The 16,515-nt window shown below is 37.5% G+C and overlaps 1 protein-coding gene across 1 annotated transcript in view; it reads right to left on the minus strand.

The window, feature by feature from the left end:
- The window catches only part of PELI2 (pellino E3 ubiquitin protein ligase family member 2), a 123,745-nt gene that overhangs the window by 35,794 nt on the left and 71,436 nt on the right, over positions 1-16,515 (minus strand). The window contains exon 3 of the mRNA XM_015566524.1: positions 1,206-1,238. Coding sequence (XP_015422010.1) covers positions 1,206-1,238 — 33 coding nt within the window. The remainder of the gene's footprint in view (positions 1-1,205; positions 1,239-16,515) is intronic.

Raw genomic sequence — 16,515 nt, forward strand, 5'->3', positions numbered from 1 at the left:
AAGGACTTGTATGCATGCATATAAGCATAACCAATGGACATAAGACACTGGGGGATAGGGGAGGCTACGGGACTGTCTAGGGCGGGGCGAAAAATGGACACATATGTAATACCCTTTGTAATACTTTAAGCAATAAAAAAAAGAAAAAAAAAGATGAAGTTGAAAAAGTAAATTCATTATTCAGTAATTAATTTACATATTTCTTCTTAATAATGCATTTAATGGATAAATAAGATATATCTGTTTCTAAAGAGTACTGGGTAAAAAATACATAGGTAACCTCCTTCAACTATGTGTCACAGTGAGTCAATAGTAAATGCAAGTCCTAATTTGTTGCCATGAGCAGGCAAACTTCCAGATGCTATAAACTGAATCTGACTTAAATCGATTTCACACTAAGATACCCAAAGATCTGCCATATCATTATTTTAATATAGGCCAGTTTATCAGCTGTCAAAGTGATCCCTTGAGTACTGAAGAATAAGAAGGCTGAAATTTACCCTTGCTCAAAATAAAACAAAATACAAAACCCTATTGATTATTTATAATGCCAGAAGCAAAAGCCCTCATTTAAAAGAGGGCATGTTTTCAATTTTTTCCCCTCATTTTACTTGGATTTTTATTTTTAAGGTTTGGCCTACATTTAAAATTTGTCCATCTGCTAAAGAATCTCATTTTCTTTATGGAATAAAACTAGTTCAAGAAGGCCACATCATAGTTATATAGAAACATGAAAATATTTACTCTCTAAAGACAACATTTATCTTGGCAGTTGGTATTTTCAAGTTGTTGAGCCTGCTGGAATCATACAAGCTCCAATCCGAATATAAAAAAATTTAAGTAAGACAATAACTCTCTTTCCTTGGAAGTACAGGAAACTTACATGTAACTGACTTGTGTGGTCTGCCACTACACATGCCATTCATAAATGTTATGGACAGAAGCTTGGATATATCTTTGGATGTTACTCCTCAAGCCTCAAACAACTGAACTTAAAAGGGCCTTATTATCTGTGTGTCCTTGGGTGAGATTGTGAATCTATTTCTTAACCTGTACAGTACCCCAACTTACCTTGAAGGTTTATTGGAAAAACTGAAATGATATTTGTAAAGGACCCACAGTGCCTAACATACAATAATTACTGTTATATTAGCAATTTTTTTATTACTAAAACATTAATATTTATCAGATAAGTTAATACTTACTTTTGTAAGGTCCTCCAGGTTCTGGACTGATTTCTAAGACAAAGAATAATTTTAATTAGTTTATATGTACACAGACTATCAAATGTTTCCAGAGTAGTATGCTCCTTCCAATTCCAGACCTGAATCAGACAGCACCACTATTACCAGATTCATGTGGATCTTTGCAGGAAATATTTATGTCTATACTAGTACCGAATATGCATAAGAAATGATAGCATACTGTACAGGGCATTCGGTTCCCTGATTTTTTCACTTAACACTACAACTTGTAGAATAGTCTATATCCTTAGCTATTAGTGCTGTCTCATTCTTTTTGATGCATAGATATAGCCTTATTTATCCAATAAATCTCATTTTTAATTTATGCAATTAAAAGATTATTTTTTTCCATTTTTACAAACAATGCTGCAATGAACATCCATGTATTCATTTTGCATATGGGAGGATATATCTATAGGGTAAATTCCTAGAAATAAAATTGCTAGATCGCATGGTATATGCACTTTCAATATTGAAAGCTATTGTAACTTTTCATAGAAGTTATACCAACTTAAGTTCCCACCAGATGTGTACAAGAATGGGTTTCCTCCACACTCACAGTGCATTATTAAGTGTTATGGTCCATACTGCCTGGTATGTGAAAAATCACATCATTGTGCTTTTAATGAGCATTTCTATTGTGACTGAAGCTTAAGATTTTTTTTAAATTTTTATTTTATCCTCACCTGAGGATATGTTTTTCTATTGGAGATAAACCCATAGAAGCTTCCTCACCAGGCCCCTATGAATTCATCCTTCCCTTCCAACCACTTCCTCATGCCTAGGCAGCCAATGATTTCTGTTCTGTCACCATAGACTAGATTGCATTTCCTAACATTTCATAGAAATGAAATCTTACACTGTGTATTATTTTTTTGGTTTGGCTTCTTTTGCTTATCATTACTTTGAGATTTACCCATGTTGTTGCATGTGTCAATAAACCATTACTTTTAGTGCTAAGTAGTATTCCCTTGTAAGGGAATTAGGCTGTATAAACATTTATGTACAAGTATTTTTTATGACTACACTCGTGTCCCAGTGCAAGGATTCATGCACATTGAAAGGAAATTAGAAGAAATGTTTTAATACCGCTATTTGCCCTTTCTCTATAATAGAAGCGTCAACCAAATTCATGATTGACAATGAAAGATCGAAACACATGTGTGCAATTGAGGCCAGTGAGAGCTTTATGTGTATGGCACATGCGTGAATCAACTTAGCCTTTTATATATATAGAATAAACTTGCTTAATTAGACCTGCTTTCTGATTTAGCTAAACTTTTTCCAGCCCAGTGAAGCACCCCAACTTCTCTTTCAGGTAATTGTCAGCAACACAGCAGTAAATATCAACATGAAGCAGATTTATTATTGTAGATCACACAGGGAGAACGAAGGGTAAAATATTTATCTGCAGCAATGTTTGACTATATTCTGCACAGTGAGAAAACCTGAAGTCATTTTCAAGGTCCACCATTTCATACTTCTTTTCAGTCGGGTCAAGTTTCTAAGCTTTCTAAATCTCTGTTCTCCAGCTAATGAAAATTGGATTCCACCAAGTCTCCTATCTACCTACTCCAGGACTTCTGGAGGATCAAATAAGATAAGGCATGGGAAAATGCTTCACAGATATTTGGCTAAAATGTAAATGTTTCCACCTGACTATAAAACAAGTCATGTTTCTGGGCTGAAGAAACTCCAAGGAGGCTAGTCACTAGGGAGAGGATGCTGGGCATTGCTATGTGACATCATTGCCCACAGCCACTGTTTCTGGGGCTGGGCTGGGTTGTGGGCTGCATTTTGAGCTATGGGGTCTCGGCAGCATCGGCTGCGATTTGGTGGGGTGTCACTCTGGGATGGTGGTGGAGCCTGTGACCCACTTGGGGGAAGCTAAGTGTTGCTCTGTGGGCACCAGGTCTACGGTGCCGTTTTTCTGTAAATGGCCAGTGTGCATCATGACAGCTCCTTAGTTGAGCATCTGCCCCCTGGTGGTCAGTGCACATCATTGCAACTGGTCAGACAGACACTTAGCATATTAGCTTTATATATATATAGATGCTTTTCTTTCTCTTGGGCAAATATCAAGGAGTTGAATAGCTGGACATACAGTAGGTATATGTATAACTTTTTAAGAAACTGCAAAATTATTTTCCAAACTGGATGTACCATTGGGCATTCCCATCACTAATAATTGTGAGTTCCACTTACTCCACACCCTGTCAACCCTTGGTATTGTCATCTTTTAAATTAACCACTCTTATGAATGTGGAGTGATTATCTCACTGTGGTTTTAACTTGTATTTGCCTAATGACACTGAGAATCTTTTCATATGATGATTTGCCACCTGTATATCTTCATTAGTAGAATGTCTGTTCAAATCACTTGCCATTTAAAAAAATTAGTCTATTATTGAATTTTGTGAATTCTTTATATATTCTGAATACAAATCTTTTATCAGAGATACAATTTGCAAAATATTTTCTCCCAGCTATATCTTGTTTTTCCTCTGAACAATCTCTTTTGAAGAGCAAATTTTCTTAATTTTTATGTCTAATTTATCAATCTGTCTTTGATGCATCATATTTTTGGCTTTATATCTATGAAACTTTTATTTAATTGAAAAATCACAAATATACTTCTATGTTTCCTTTGAGAAGTTTTATATTTAGGTTTATGATCCATTTTGATCTAATTTTTGTACATGGTAAAAGGTATAGATCAAAGTCCACATTTCTGCATATAGATATCAAATGGTCCAGCATACTTGTTTAAAAGGCTATTCATTTTCAACTAAATTACCTTTGCACCTCTGATCAAAATCAGGTGTCCATATGTGTGTGGGTTTATTTCTGGACTCTATTCTGTTGATCTATCTATACATCTTTTCATCAATACCATGCTGTCTTGGTATTGTACAAAAAAGCCTTTGAAATCAATTAGTGTAAGTATTCTAATTCTGTTCTTTTTCAAAACTGTTTTAGCTTTCTTAGGTTTTTGCATTTTCAAGGAAATATCAATTTTTAAAAGGCCTGCTGGAATTCTGATTTTGTATGTGTGTTGAATTTACAAATCGATTTGGGAAGAACTAACACCAATATTGAGCTTTCTGATCTATGCACATGGTATATCTCTTCACATATTTAGAGATATGTTCTATCTCTCAGCAATGTTTTATAGTTTTCACTGTACAAGTCTTTCACATCTTTTGTTAAATTCAACCCTAGGTACAGTCAGTTCTTGCTAGTTGCTATAGTTAGATTCTGTAAAGTTGTTGCAAACACTGAATTAGTGAACACCTATGGGAAATACAGGGTTAGGTTCCTATGAGCCTCTGATCACAACATTCTGGTCAACTAATCAATATGTAAACTTATTTTATGCATTTTTCTTTTAAAGACACCTAGTTTATTAATATACATTTATTTATTTATTTTTATAAATAATTGTTTATAGTGTGAAAGTTGAAACAAAAAGGCAGAGTGTTGCCTTGTTCAACCTCAGCTAGCAACTCAAAATTTTCACTATGCTGTTCATGTCCAAAATTGATTGGGTAAGTGTCACGAGTATTGATTTGAGGGTTACAATAAATTTTAATGAGCAAGCGAATTTGCAAATATGGACTCTTAAAATAATGAAGCTCATTACATGTTTGATGCTATGTGAACTGTGCTTCTGCAGTGCCTTTAAAAAAAACCCTCACATTACAGTCCATGCTATCTTTGCCTTATATTCTATATTTTACATGATTACTCAGAAGAGTTGCATTTCTAAAATATATTTTTTTAAAAATGCTCATACACACACACACACACACACACACACACACACACACAACTACATAAACATGGTTGCACTCATTAACTCTCTCATAAATGAGAATTTTCTCATTTCCTCTCTACCATCCTCCTCCACACACTTTTTATTGATTTTATAATGTTTCTTGCAGTTTGCTTTTTTAAACCATTGAATACTTATATCTTTCTATTTTAAATTATAGGTATTGTATCCCAGATATAAAATCTGAGGGTATTAGCATGCATACACTACCTCTCACCTTTTCCTCTCTCACCTTTTATTTTATTATTTCTACACTGTCAGGCTTTATAACCTTTATATTCTATTCTGTAGCAATCACTCTACATTGTTTTAGTTCTTCAGAGCACAATGAATTCAATTATTAAATGCTAGTCTCTTTGAGAGTCTCCATTCACCTCCTATTTGGCTGAAATTTGTCTTCTGGTAATTTCTTCAGTAAGGGTTTATAAAAATTGTATGTCCTGAGTTCTTCCATGTTCACCAATATTTGTCTGTTGTCTGTATATTTAAAAGAAATTTTGGGTAAGTAAAGAAAGCTTGGGTCCCTAGATTATTAAATCCTTAGGCAAAAGAATCAGAGCATCTAGCATCGTGCAATAACCTTTTGAACAATCAATCCTCAGATGAAAAGAGTCACTAACAAAAATGAATAAAAGGTATTGTTTACAAAAATGCTTTCTCTTATGCATATTCTATTGTAAAACTTTTACATTCTAGCTCTTGTTGATGAGAATACAAATGTATTCAAAGCAATAGGGATATCATATAAACAAGAATCCAATGGTGACCAGGACAGCACTGGAACATCTCAGAGAAAACAGTCTGATGTGGAAAATCTGTAGACAATCCATCCTATATAATAAAAGCCTAATATGCTAAGTGTCTGGCTGTCCAGTCATCCATTCAACCAATCAGAGTAATACGCTAATGATATGCTAAGGCCACTCAACCACTCACTATGATGTGAACTGATCACCAGGGAGCAGACTCTCCAACCAGTAGGTTAGGTTGCTGCTGGGATCCAGCCGATTGTGACTGAGCGAGATGGGCCGACATGCCCTGGAGCCCTCCTGTGGTCCCTCCCTGGCTGGCCAACCTCCCGCGTCCCTGTTGGGTCCCTCTTGCAATCTTGGGACCCCTCAGGGGATACCAGATATCTGGTTTTGGCCTGATCCCACAGGCCAGGCTGAGGGACCGCAGTAGTGCATGAATTTGTGCACCAGGCCTCTAGTTTATACATCATCAAAAATCACTGGGAAAGTAAAATGGCTTGATATTGAGAATAATGGGATTCAGATATGATTTGGTTAGAAGTCAGTAAGATTATTACCATTGATTAGAAGATCTATCCATGCAGTAAAAAACATAGTGTTTACTCCTTGGGTGATGCTGTGGAACAAAACTCCTAGAATTGCAGCTACAAATGACCAAGGCCAATGTTGTATTATTAGACGTGCTAGCTAAAGGAAGACAAATGAAAGGATGGATTTGCCTTAGGACTCTGCCTCTAGATTGCTGCTTAAAATAAATAGTCCTGCCTCTAATTTTGGGGAAGAGACAGAATATGAACACATTTGACCCCAAAAATGTGTTGCTACCTAGTGGATGAAGCCTGTGATGAATGGTAAGCCCTAAAGATGCCACCTATCAAAGCAACTTTTCAAGAATAAAACTATATAACCAGAGTAGACAAGTCTCATTTATAGTACTTGAAAAGCCATCACTTTCAGTCATATATCTATGTGTTAAGTCTAATTAGATTATCAATCTACATGTATAAAATCCTCTGCTTGCATACACTCTAGAAATAAGAAACCAAAAACAGATTTATAAAACAAACCTCTGTACCCATAACCAAATTAATAATTTCTGCATATACAGTGCCTTTTCAAGGTAGAGCATTTTCATGTATAGTTTACTTAATAATTTGTGCACAGAGCAACCATGACATAGGTATAATTATCCCCATTTTGTAAAATAACAAAACTGACTAGGACTGGATAAGTGATTTCCTAAGTGAATGGGCAAGTCTACACTGTAGTGTATACTCTGCTATTATACTTCATTGCTTTTTTTAGAGAAGAATTGCCAAGTTTGGGGAACAGGGTTTATATAAACTTTCATTATCTAATTTATGAGGTCACAGCTTTGGGCATCACTTTGAAAGCAATGTAGTTCACGCACCTATCAAACCCTCTTTCCATCATTAGAAATGAAAAACCATAACAGAAGTAAGGGAGAACCAGGAAAATATGGCATTATGTGTAAGAATGAGTTACAAAAACAAGCAGTAATCACAACTGTCAACTGGGGCAGAGAGATTAAGCAGGAGAAATCAGGGAGGCCAATTAATTTGTCATTTTTGCAATCACAGTATACAGTTTAAAAATATCAACAGAAGTTGAAATTGAGGTATATTACTAGTACTCAGTAGTTTCTAGAATTTCCTTGACAGCATACCGTCCTTGCCAAAACCATCCAGTCCCAAAAGTTGCCAAATGTGAACAGCTGGGAAACCTTTTTCCCTGTAGCAAGAACATTCAGGGAGCAGAGGGAATTCCCAGCCTCATATAAGCGTCTAGAGACAGCTGGTCCGCACATCAGCCACAGTGCCTCCTTTTCTTAGTGAAACCTCTCATTTCTGATTTTCCTCAAAACACCCATCTCCTATTTTCTTTACTCTCCTACTCTGAACACGGATATGCCTGTCCACATTCATTCTGAAGTCTCCATAACTGACATCTCAGTCGACTAAATGCTGTACTACCTCCGCATAAGATTATGTGAGCTTCTTGAGGTATTCACCGTACTATTTACTCTCACAAAGGTAATCACCAAACCCTCAAATATAGTTTATAAAGACCTGTTTTGCATACATTAAAAATCAGCTTTAAATATTAAATTATAAAATTAATAAAATTCACCAACTGTAAGTGCACAATTAGATGATTTTTGACAAATGAATATCATCATGTAATTATCTCCTCAATCAAGATACAGAAAGGATCCATCCTCCCAGTTCCTCCATGACTCTTGACAGCCAATCCCCCTTCCTTTCGTCTCTCCCAACAACCACTGATTTGCTTTCTATCACTAGAGTTATGTCTTTTCTAAAATATCATATACATGAAAACTTAATGTACAGCCTTTTGTATTTGGCTTCTTTAAATTATCTTTTGAGATTTATCTATGTTGTGTGTATAGTTAGGTAGCTTGTTCCTTTTTCTATTTATTAATGGTATTCCATTGTATGGATATACTATGATTTGCTTATCCATTCATTAGCTGATGGATATTAACATTATTTCCAGTTTTTGCCCATCATGAACAAGGCTGTGAATACTGTTTCCATTTTTCCTGGGTAAATACCTAAAAGAGAGTTGCTGGATTGCATGGTGAGCAGGCAAAGAACTCTTTTCTGTTATTTCTTTATTCATACTTTTTATGCATCTATTGAGATGATCATATGGGTTGGGTTGTGTTGTTTTTTTTTGGTCAGTGGATATGGTGAATTACATTGATGGTTTTTTGTTGTTTTTTTTTAAATGATAAACCAACCTTGCATTCCCAGGATAAACAATGCAAGAATCCTACACTTTCCTCCCTCCTGCCTTTAATGTTGTCATACATTTTACTTCTATATGTGTTATAAGCCCCATACATTATTATTCATTTGCTTTAACTAGCTAATTATCTTTTAAAGAGATAAGAACTATCTTTTATATTTAACCTCATCTTTACCATGTCTAAAGTACTTTGTGTAAAGCCAAATTTCCATCCGGTATATTTTTTTTTTTCTGTCCGAAAAACTAGCATTTCTTGTGCTGGTTTGCTGGCACTATTTATAGCATTGTATAAAAGAGGATTTTAGTTTTCTTTCCTTTTTGACAGATTTTTATGCTAGGTATAGAATTCTACATTGACAGTTTCCCTTTTTTGCTCCATCTTTCTGTCCTTCCCTTCTAGTACTTTAAAGATGTTGACCCATTGTCCTTTGGCTTGTAGCATTTCTGATAAATATTTTTGGTTTTTCATTCTTTGTTCTTTTGCACATATTGCCTCATTTTTCTCTGCGTCCTTTCTAGAATTTTTCATTTTTGTGTTCAGCAGTTTGACTGTAATGTGTCTTACTGTGATATTCCTTATGTTTCTTCTCTTTGGGGTTCATTGACCATGCAAATCTTGGATTTATCATTTTCATCAAATTTGAAAAAAATTATGGCCAATCTATTCTTTCCTCTTCTAACCCCCATTTTTCTAAGACACCAATTACACATATTTGAGAACACTTGATATTCTTCCACAGTTTATAGTGGCTCTCTTCATTTTGTTTAATCGTTTTCCTCTCTATGCCTTATACTGGATACTTTCTATTGATGATTCTTTAAGTTCACTGATCTTTTCTTCTTCAGTTTCTAATGTGCTGTTACCTCAACTAGTGCATTTTTACGGCAGACATTTCATTTTTTCACTTTTGGAAGTTTTGGCTGGGTCTTTTTTGTCCTTTCATTTCTCTCAACATGTTTATGTTTTCCTCTACACTCTTGATCATAAGGAATATAATTGTAGCAGCTGTTTTAAACTTCTTGTCTATTATTTCCATCTGTAATTTCTGGGTTTATTTCTATTGATCCCCCCACACACTATCAGTCATATTTTATTGCTTTTTTGCATTTCTAGTAACTTTTTATTGGATTCCAGATACTTAGTTTTGTTTGTGGATGGTGGATTTGTTAAAGGTAGACTTGTTCTGGCAGGCAGTTAAGTTACTTCAGATCAGTTTTCTCTCTCTAGGCTTGCTTTTGAGCTTTGTTGGGGCAAGTCCAGAGCAGACTTTGATCTAGGGATAATTCAGCCTCATTACTTAGGTGACACTCTTCTGCAGACTCTATCCTATTTCCCTTGTTTTATGAGGTTTTTCCACATTGCAGGTGGGAACATGAACTAATCCCTTTGTGAGCTGCAGAAATTATTTGACCTATTGCTTTCCAGTGGTTCTTTTTTTATTTTTAAATATATTTTTATTGATTTCAGAGAGGAAGGGGGAGAGAAAGATAGAATCATCAATGATGAAAGAGAATCATTGATTGGCTGCCTCCTGCACACCCCCTACTGGGGATCAAGCCCCACAACCCGGGTATGTGCCCTTGATCAGAATCGAACCTGGGACCCTTCAGTCCGCAGGCTCAACGCTCTATCCACTGAGTCAAGCCGGCTAGGGCTCCAGTGGTTCTTTCCCCACCCTGTGGAGTTTTGTCCTACACATGAGCAAAGCAGTACTTAGCCAAGGGCTCAAGGGGCACCCTCTGCAGGCATGCAGAACCCTTTCTCCCTAGGAAGCTTCCTTGCCTCTGGTGCTCTCCCTCACAAATCCTGGCGGCCTCAACTGTAATCAGTGAGATCACAGGGCTGCTGATTCCTCATCCCTGTGCCTGTGCCTGGAAACTGCCTTCGGGCAACAAGATGCGGGGAGGATGCTTCCCTCCTTTATTTCTCTTCTCTTAGGGATCCCAGTCCTGAGCTGCCTGCTGTGCAATCCCTGCAAACAGTTACTTAAAATAATCTGTCCAGTGTTCCAGGTGTTTACAGCAGGGAGAGGAAGAGAATTTCTGTAGCAGTTAATTCTCCATGGGTAGAAACAGAAATGTTTTGTATACATTTAGGAAGTTTTGAGGAGAGTTTCGGGCAGCGGTTCTCAACCTGTGGGTCGCGACCCCTTTGGCGGTCGAATGGCCCTTTCACAGGGATCGCCTAAGACCATCCTGCGTATCAGATATTTACATTACAATTCATAACAGTAGCAACATTACAGTTGTGAAGTAGCGACGAAAATAATTTTATGGTTGGGTCACAACATGAGGAACTGTATTTAAAGGGCCAGAAGGTTGAGAACCACTGGTTTAGGGGCTAGAAACTTGAAGTGATGACAACTTTAACCATAGCAATTCAACTTCTTGAATGAAAACACTCCTAATAACATTAAACATTAATAGTACTCTAGTAGTAAGCTAGTTCTCGCTAATACTATTTTAATTTCTTCTGGGCACTTAAGAGCCTATGTTTATTTTATTGCTTACTGTCTTCCTCCCAGCTTACATTAGAAACTGAGCTCTGAGAGGGTGGGAACTCTTTCTATGTTGTTCACCACTTTTATCTCCAGTACTTAGAAAAGTTCCTGGGACACAGACACATATGCAGTACAAACTACTTATAGGACAATCATGTACCTCTACAATAGAAAACATACTTATTTGCTATAAAACTAATTTTGGTTAAGTCATATCCTACTTGTCCTTGATTGTCCACTATACATTGTTAAAATAGGGTCTATATATGCAGGCAAATATGAAGAAAAAGATACACACTCAAACTCATATTTTGAAAGGAAAAATAACTGTGATGCTTGTCAAAGTAAATATTATGTAATAATGCAGAGCATCCTCTTCAGGAATCTGGTACCTTTTAACAGCACACACTAGTACAAATCAGAAGATAAAGGCTATGTACAGAAGACAGGACATATGTTCTCAAAAGCTGTCACTTTAAAAGGTAAGACCTAAATTAATCAGAGCATATGGGATGAAGGAGGGAAGACCTATCTGATATCCATCTACCTACAACAACATATTTTGTTATTTAAGTTATAGGCAAGGTTAACTAGTGATTTCATTTATTTTATTTATAAGTTATTTCCTAATAGGTTCTGAGGTTTTGTGATTTCTAACTATGTACAATTTATGTAAAAGAGAAGTCAAACTTAAAGATTCAGCCTCAACATAAAATCTTTGCTAACAGATTCAGGGACAAATTGAAGTTCATTTTTATTTTCAATAAGGTTTCAATAAACGTTTTCTAGATACCCCCTTTCTCTAGAACCATACCTGGCTTCTGACATTTCTTGAACAGTTTTATTTTGAACTGAATGATTTTTATCTCCACCTAACTCAAACTGACTCCATCATGCATATGCTATAGGTTAGATGTCCAGATTAGATGTGTTTTCACATAAATAATGTTATGACTGTGTTTACCAAGAGTTCTTTCAAATCTGGCTGACATGGCAAATGACATGACTGGGTTTATTCTCACACCATAGCTATTCCAATAAAGATTGTTGTGCTAATGAACATAGTATAGGAACGAACATCTTTGCTTTGGTCAGTCTTACTTTAAAACAGGGATTTACCACCATTAGCTAAAAACATAATTTTAAAGGCCTAAATTCCCTTTCTTAAAGGGAATTTCTTGTCACCTCCTTACTGTCTAGTAAGCACAATGTCAGCACAGAGCACTCAACAGTGTTTGCCAAACAAATCAATTACTGAGCTATAGTACCCTATCCTCTCAAGCATTCTAGATGCCTGAGATATTACCCTGTGCTATTCTCAACTTAAATTAACTAAAAATTCTGAGTTCGGCCTCACAATCCATTTATGAAAAAATAAATAAACAAGAGAATTATGGTACGCAGTGCCTGAAGTCTCAAGCTGTCATGACAGTCAAGACAGGAATACAAAATGAACATAAATTGAAGAACTAAAATATCACAAATGTGGCTACTACTGATGTAGCAACCCCAGAGCTTTAACAACTCAGCATGATATGCTATGCTAGTTGTAAACAATTGAGGCATTTTAAATTTTATGCTAAATGGACCTTCATTTATGCTTAGAGGCCTCTCTCTAAGAGCTGTAGATGTCAAAAACTTGGGATTGGGACTTGGCTTTGCCTACCCCCTGCAGAGGCTGCAGGTTATGGTGGGACTAAAGCAGGTGTGGAGTCAAGCAGGCTCCGCTGCATACCAGCTCTGTGAATGCAGGCAGGTCACTTACTTCCCTGCATCACAACTTCTGGGAATAAGAATACCCACCCCATAGGACTGCTGCAGGGTTAAACTGAGTGCCCAGTGAAAACTACTGCTACTTGACCTGAAGTCATTTACCCTTCATGTGCTACTATGTTTTCAACCGTAGAACATCAATAATAACGATCCTATTTTCCTTACACAGTTTTTGCAGGGATACAAAACAAGAAAATAAACTGAATTTTTTTAAGGTCAAAGCGCTACACAAATATTATACCACTATCTTCCTAGGAGGGTGACTCCACTTGTAATGGAAGGAGATACACTCAGGGGAACAAGTACAAATGTTGGCTTCTGTTTATAAAGACCGCCTGCGTCAGTGGAGCGTCACAGGTCTGTGCGCCTACCCCATTCGCTGTGGGTTGTGTGGGCAGCGAGTGTTAGCTACTGATGGTTCACAATGGAGCCCTTTTCTCGGGAGGGTCCCTCGTACCACCTAGTGCAGAAATGACTGGAAGATAATGCTCTTCCCTCAGGAGCAGCCTGAACCCTATAAGTAATGAAAAAGGCTGAGCCCCTGCCGCACACATGGTGGGCAACATGTGGCCCCATGTTTCAGAGCTCCCTGAATCAGGCTGGGGCTGCACTTGAGCTAGAAGCACATTTTCTCAGCTTCTTCTCTGGCTCTCTCCTGTTCCCTCCGCTTCCTACTGCTTTCTTCTCATAGCAATTCCTCGAGAAGCCACTTACACAGACATATTTAGAGCCCCTGCTCTGCTCTGGGCTAAGGTTATAAAGATGAAGTCAGACACAGTTCTTGTCCCCAGGCTACTCACATAGGACCTTGTACCTGACAGAATGCTCCAGCAGGATTTGTTGAATTAAACTGACCATGGCTTGGAAGATAAGGATTCTGGGAAGACGCGGTCTTTGACGGGGATGCTAGGATAGCAAGATTTAGACAGAATAAGGAAAGAGTATCTTGGGGGAAGGGAAGGCATTCACAGTGAGAGAGACAGGATTTGTAAATACAAAGAGCCAAGCGCTGTGACAGGGATGACAGACAAATGCAGAACAGAAGTGAATGATGCCAAACAAACAGAGGAACTACGAACGGCCCAGAGGACTTGACTTACTTTTCTCCCCTCCCACCCTGACAGGTACCTGGAACAGAGTAAATGCTCAATATTGTTTGAATTTTAGTAGACATTAATTCCTTAAGCTTAGACATCTCACATGTGAATTTTCAGAAACCAAAAGGTACCCATATCAATCTTTTAAAACCAATGAATACATCAGAGCATCAAGTAATCCATCTCCCAAGGCCAACTCACAGAACTACTCCTCCAGGGGTGAGCTGATAAAGCACTCACACCTGCATGTGACAGGCACAGCAGAAGCATGCAAACAGAAGGTGAGGCAACATCTGGGAGAGGGGGCTGTGCACTTTATTTTTGAACTGGCAAGTAACCATGTTTATGAGATGTTCACTCAGAGGAAAACTCTCTTCCGAAATGGTGAACACAGACAACTAGCATGTGCTGTCCTTCCCTTGGGCAATAAAATATTTGTGTTTTAAACAACTAACCCTTGGAATAGTAAGTAGCAGCAGGTCTCTACTGTGTTCTGGCCCTATGAGAGCCATTCTCCTTCCTTGAATTCTCTCAACTGGAGTCTCCCTGTTGCAGATGCAAGCCCAATTCCTGAACATGGCACTCAGGACTCACTAGGAAGTGGCCTCACATTACCCTCTGGCCCAATCCCCAATATGTGCCAGCCACTCTGCTTTCCAACCCCCCCTGGGGTTTTTTATGCCTCTCTGCCTTGGCCCTGCTAGGTCTCATGCCCCCTTTCACATCCAGCCCTTAACAAAATGGTAAGCCCTGGTTAAAAGCTACCTCATGTTTGAAGGTTTCCATGACTCTCCTGATGATCCGAAGGAATCACTCCTTTTTCTGGGCAGTTATTTTATTTCTCTGTGCATCACTCCCTTCAACTTAAAAATGGGAATAATAAGCTGTATTCTGTCATATTAGAATTCTTTGAAAGGTTCAAATTAGGGGATATACGTAGTTCCTAACTTCTAAAACCTTAAAAAGTGGAAGACTGAATAAAAAGGTGCACAAAACTTAATGTTTTCATCATTGATAATGTTCAATGAAGCCAATGTTTAGTTGGGTCATTTGACATGATTAGTGCATACTAACAGCATAGTAGACACTGACAATTATTTTTGTATTCTATTTCACATTCATGCAACCACTTTTTTTTTTGAAATGTCAAGAAGACAATTATAATTGGAATAGCTAGTTGAATACCTAACGCGTGATAGCCATTCTGCCAATACTTTATACAGGTTTTCTCATTAAATTCTGTCAACTGACCATAATCCTCACTCTATAACAAGGGAACTTAAAATTTTGCCTAAAGTCATAAAACAGGACCAGAATTTGCAGCCAGACCTGCCTAATGGATTTCAAACTCCATTATGACATCTCCCAGTATAATGAGTTATCATCATTTCCAGTAGACTCAAGGCTAAGGTGCAGCAAACCATTCTCATTTCTGAGTCTCTCGTAAAACCCAACCCTTAACCCCCGGTGTGGGTCTCCCCGACGGTGGGTTTCCCATCCGTCAGGAAGATGATGAGGGACACGCTGCGGTCTCCAATGTCATTATTGGCCACGTAGTCGTTGAGCAGCCTGATGCCCCTCTGTAGGGCCCCGTTGATGTCTGTGCCTCCGGTGGGCGACATGTGGTGAATGTAGACTTTGCCATCTCTCATATTGTTGGGAGTCACTGATACCAAATGGTCCTTCCACACTTTGATCTCGTTGGAAAATCCAATGATATTGAAGTGATCCTGGGGTCAGAGGTCATGAAGGATTGTGAAGAGGGCATCCTTGGTAGAGTTTGTAGCCTGAGCAAACAGATGTTCGCTTAACATTCTCCTTGTGGGTCCTAACCGAGTGAATGAACTTGTGCCTCAATTTCCCCCATGGCTTCACTCCCAGGTAGAGAAAGCAGTGGAGTGTAATGAGCTCATGAGCAGCATAATCTCATGCAACCACTTTTAATGGAGATTAAATCAACTCACTATTCTGAAGTATATTTTAACTAATTACATTAAATTTAATCTTGAGACAAAAATTCCAAATAGGAACTTGTAAATGCCTGTGTCAGTTATGTGGCGGGTAGCCTAACAGAATCAAAATAGCACTCATACTGTGTGTGTGTGTGTAATAAAACTGTGGGCATTTTTAGACATTTTTCAGACATTTGCCAAACTATAGACATCTGTTGTTTATATTTCAAGTTTCCCCAAATTTAGAGTAATTTATCATTCTTCTAGACTGAGTAGCAAAGTCTATTCACTAAATGACTACTTTCTTAACAAGATTTGATGAAGCATCTAATAAGGTCTGCCGTGACATTCTTTTACATACTATGGAGAAATATAGCTAGAAAATGATTTACACTTAGGTGAGTGATTATGCCTAAAAGATCAGTTTCAACCTAACAAAAGCCCTCTGATGGCAAATATAGAATTTTGTTCTAACCTCTGCTAAATTCAACCTTTTTAATCCACAATTTTCAAGATGTCAAGGAGAGTAGGTGGATCATAAATATATATATATATATATATATATATA

The sequence above is a fragment of the Myotis davidii genome, unplaced genomic scaffold (genome assembly GCF_000327345.1).
Source record: "Myotis davidii unplaced genomic scaffold, ASM32734v1 scaffold281, whole genome shotgun sequence".
Taxonomy (NCBI): Eukaryota; Metazoa; Chordata; class Mammalia; order Chiroptera; family Vespertilionidae; genus Myotis; species Myotis davidii.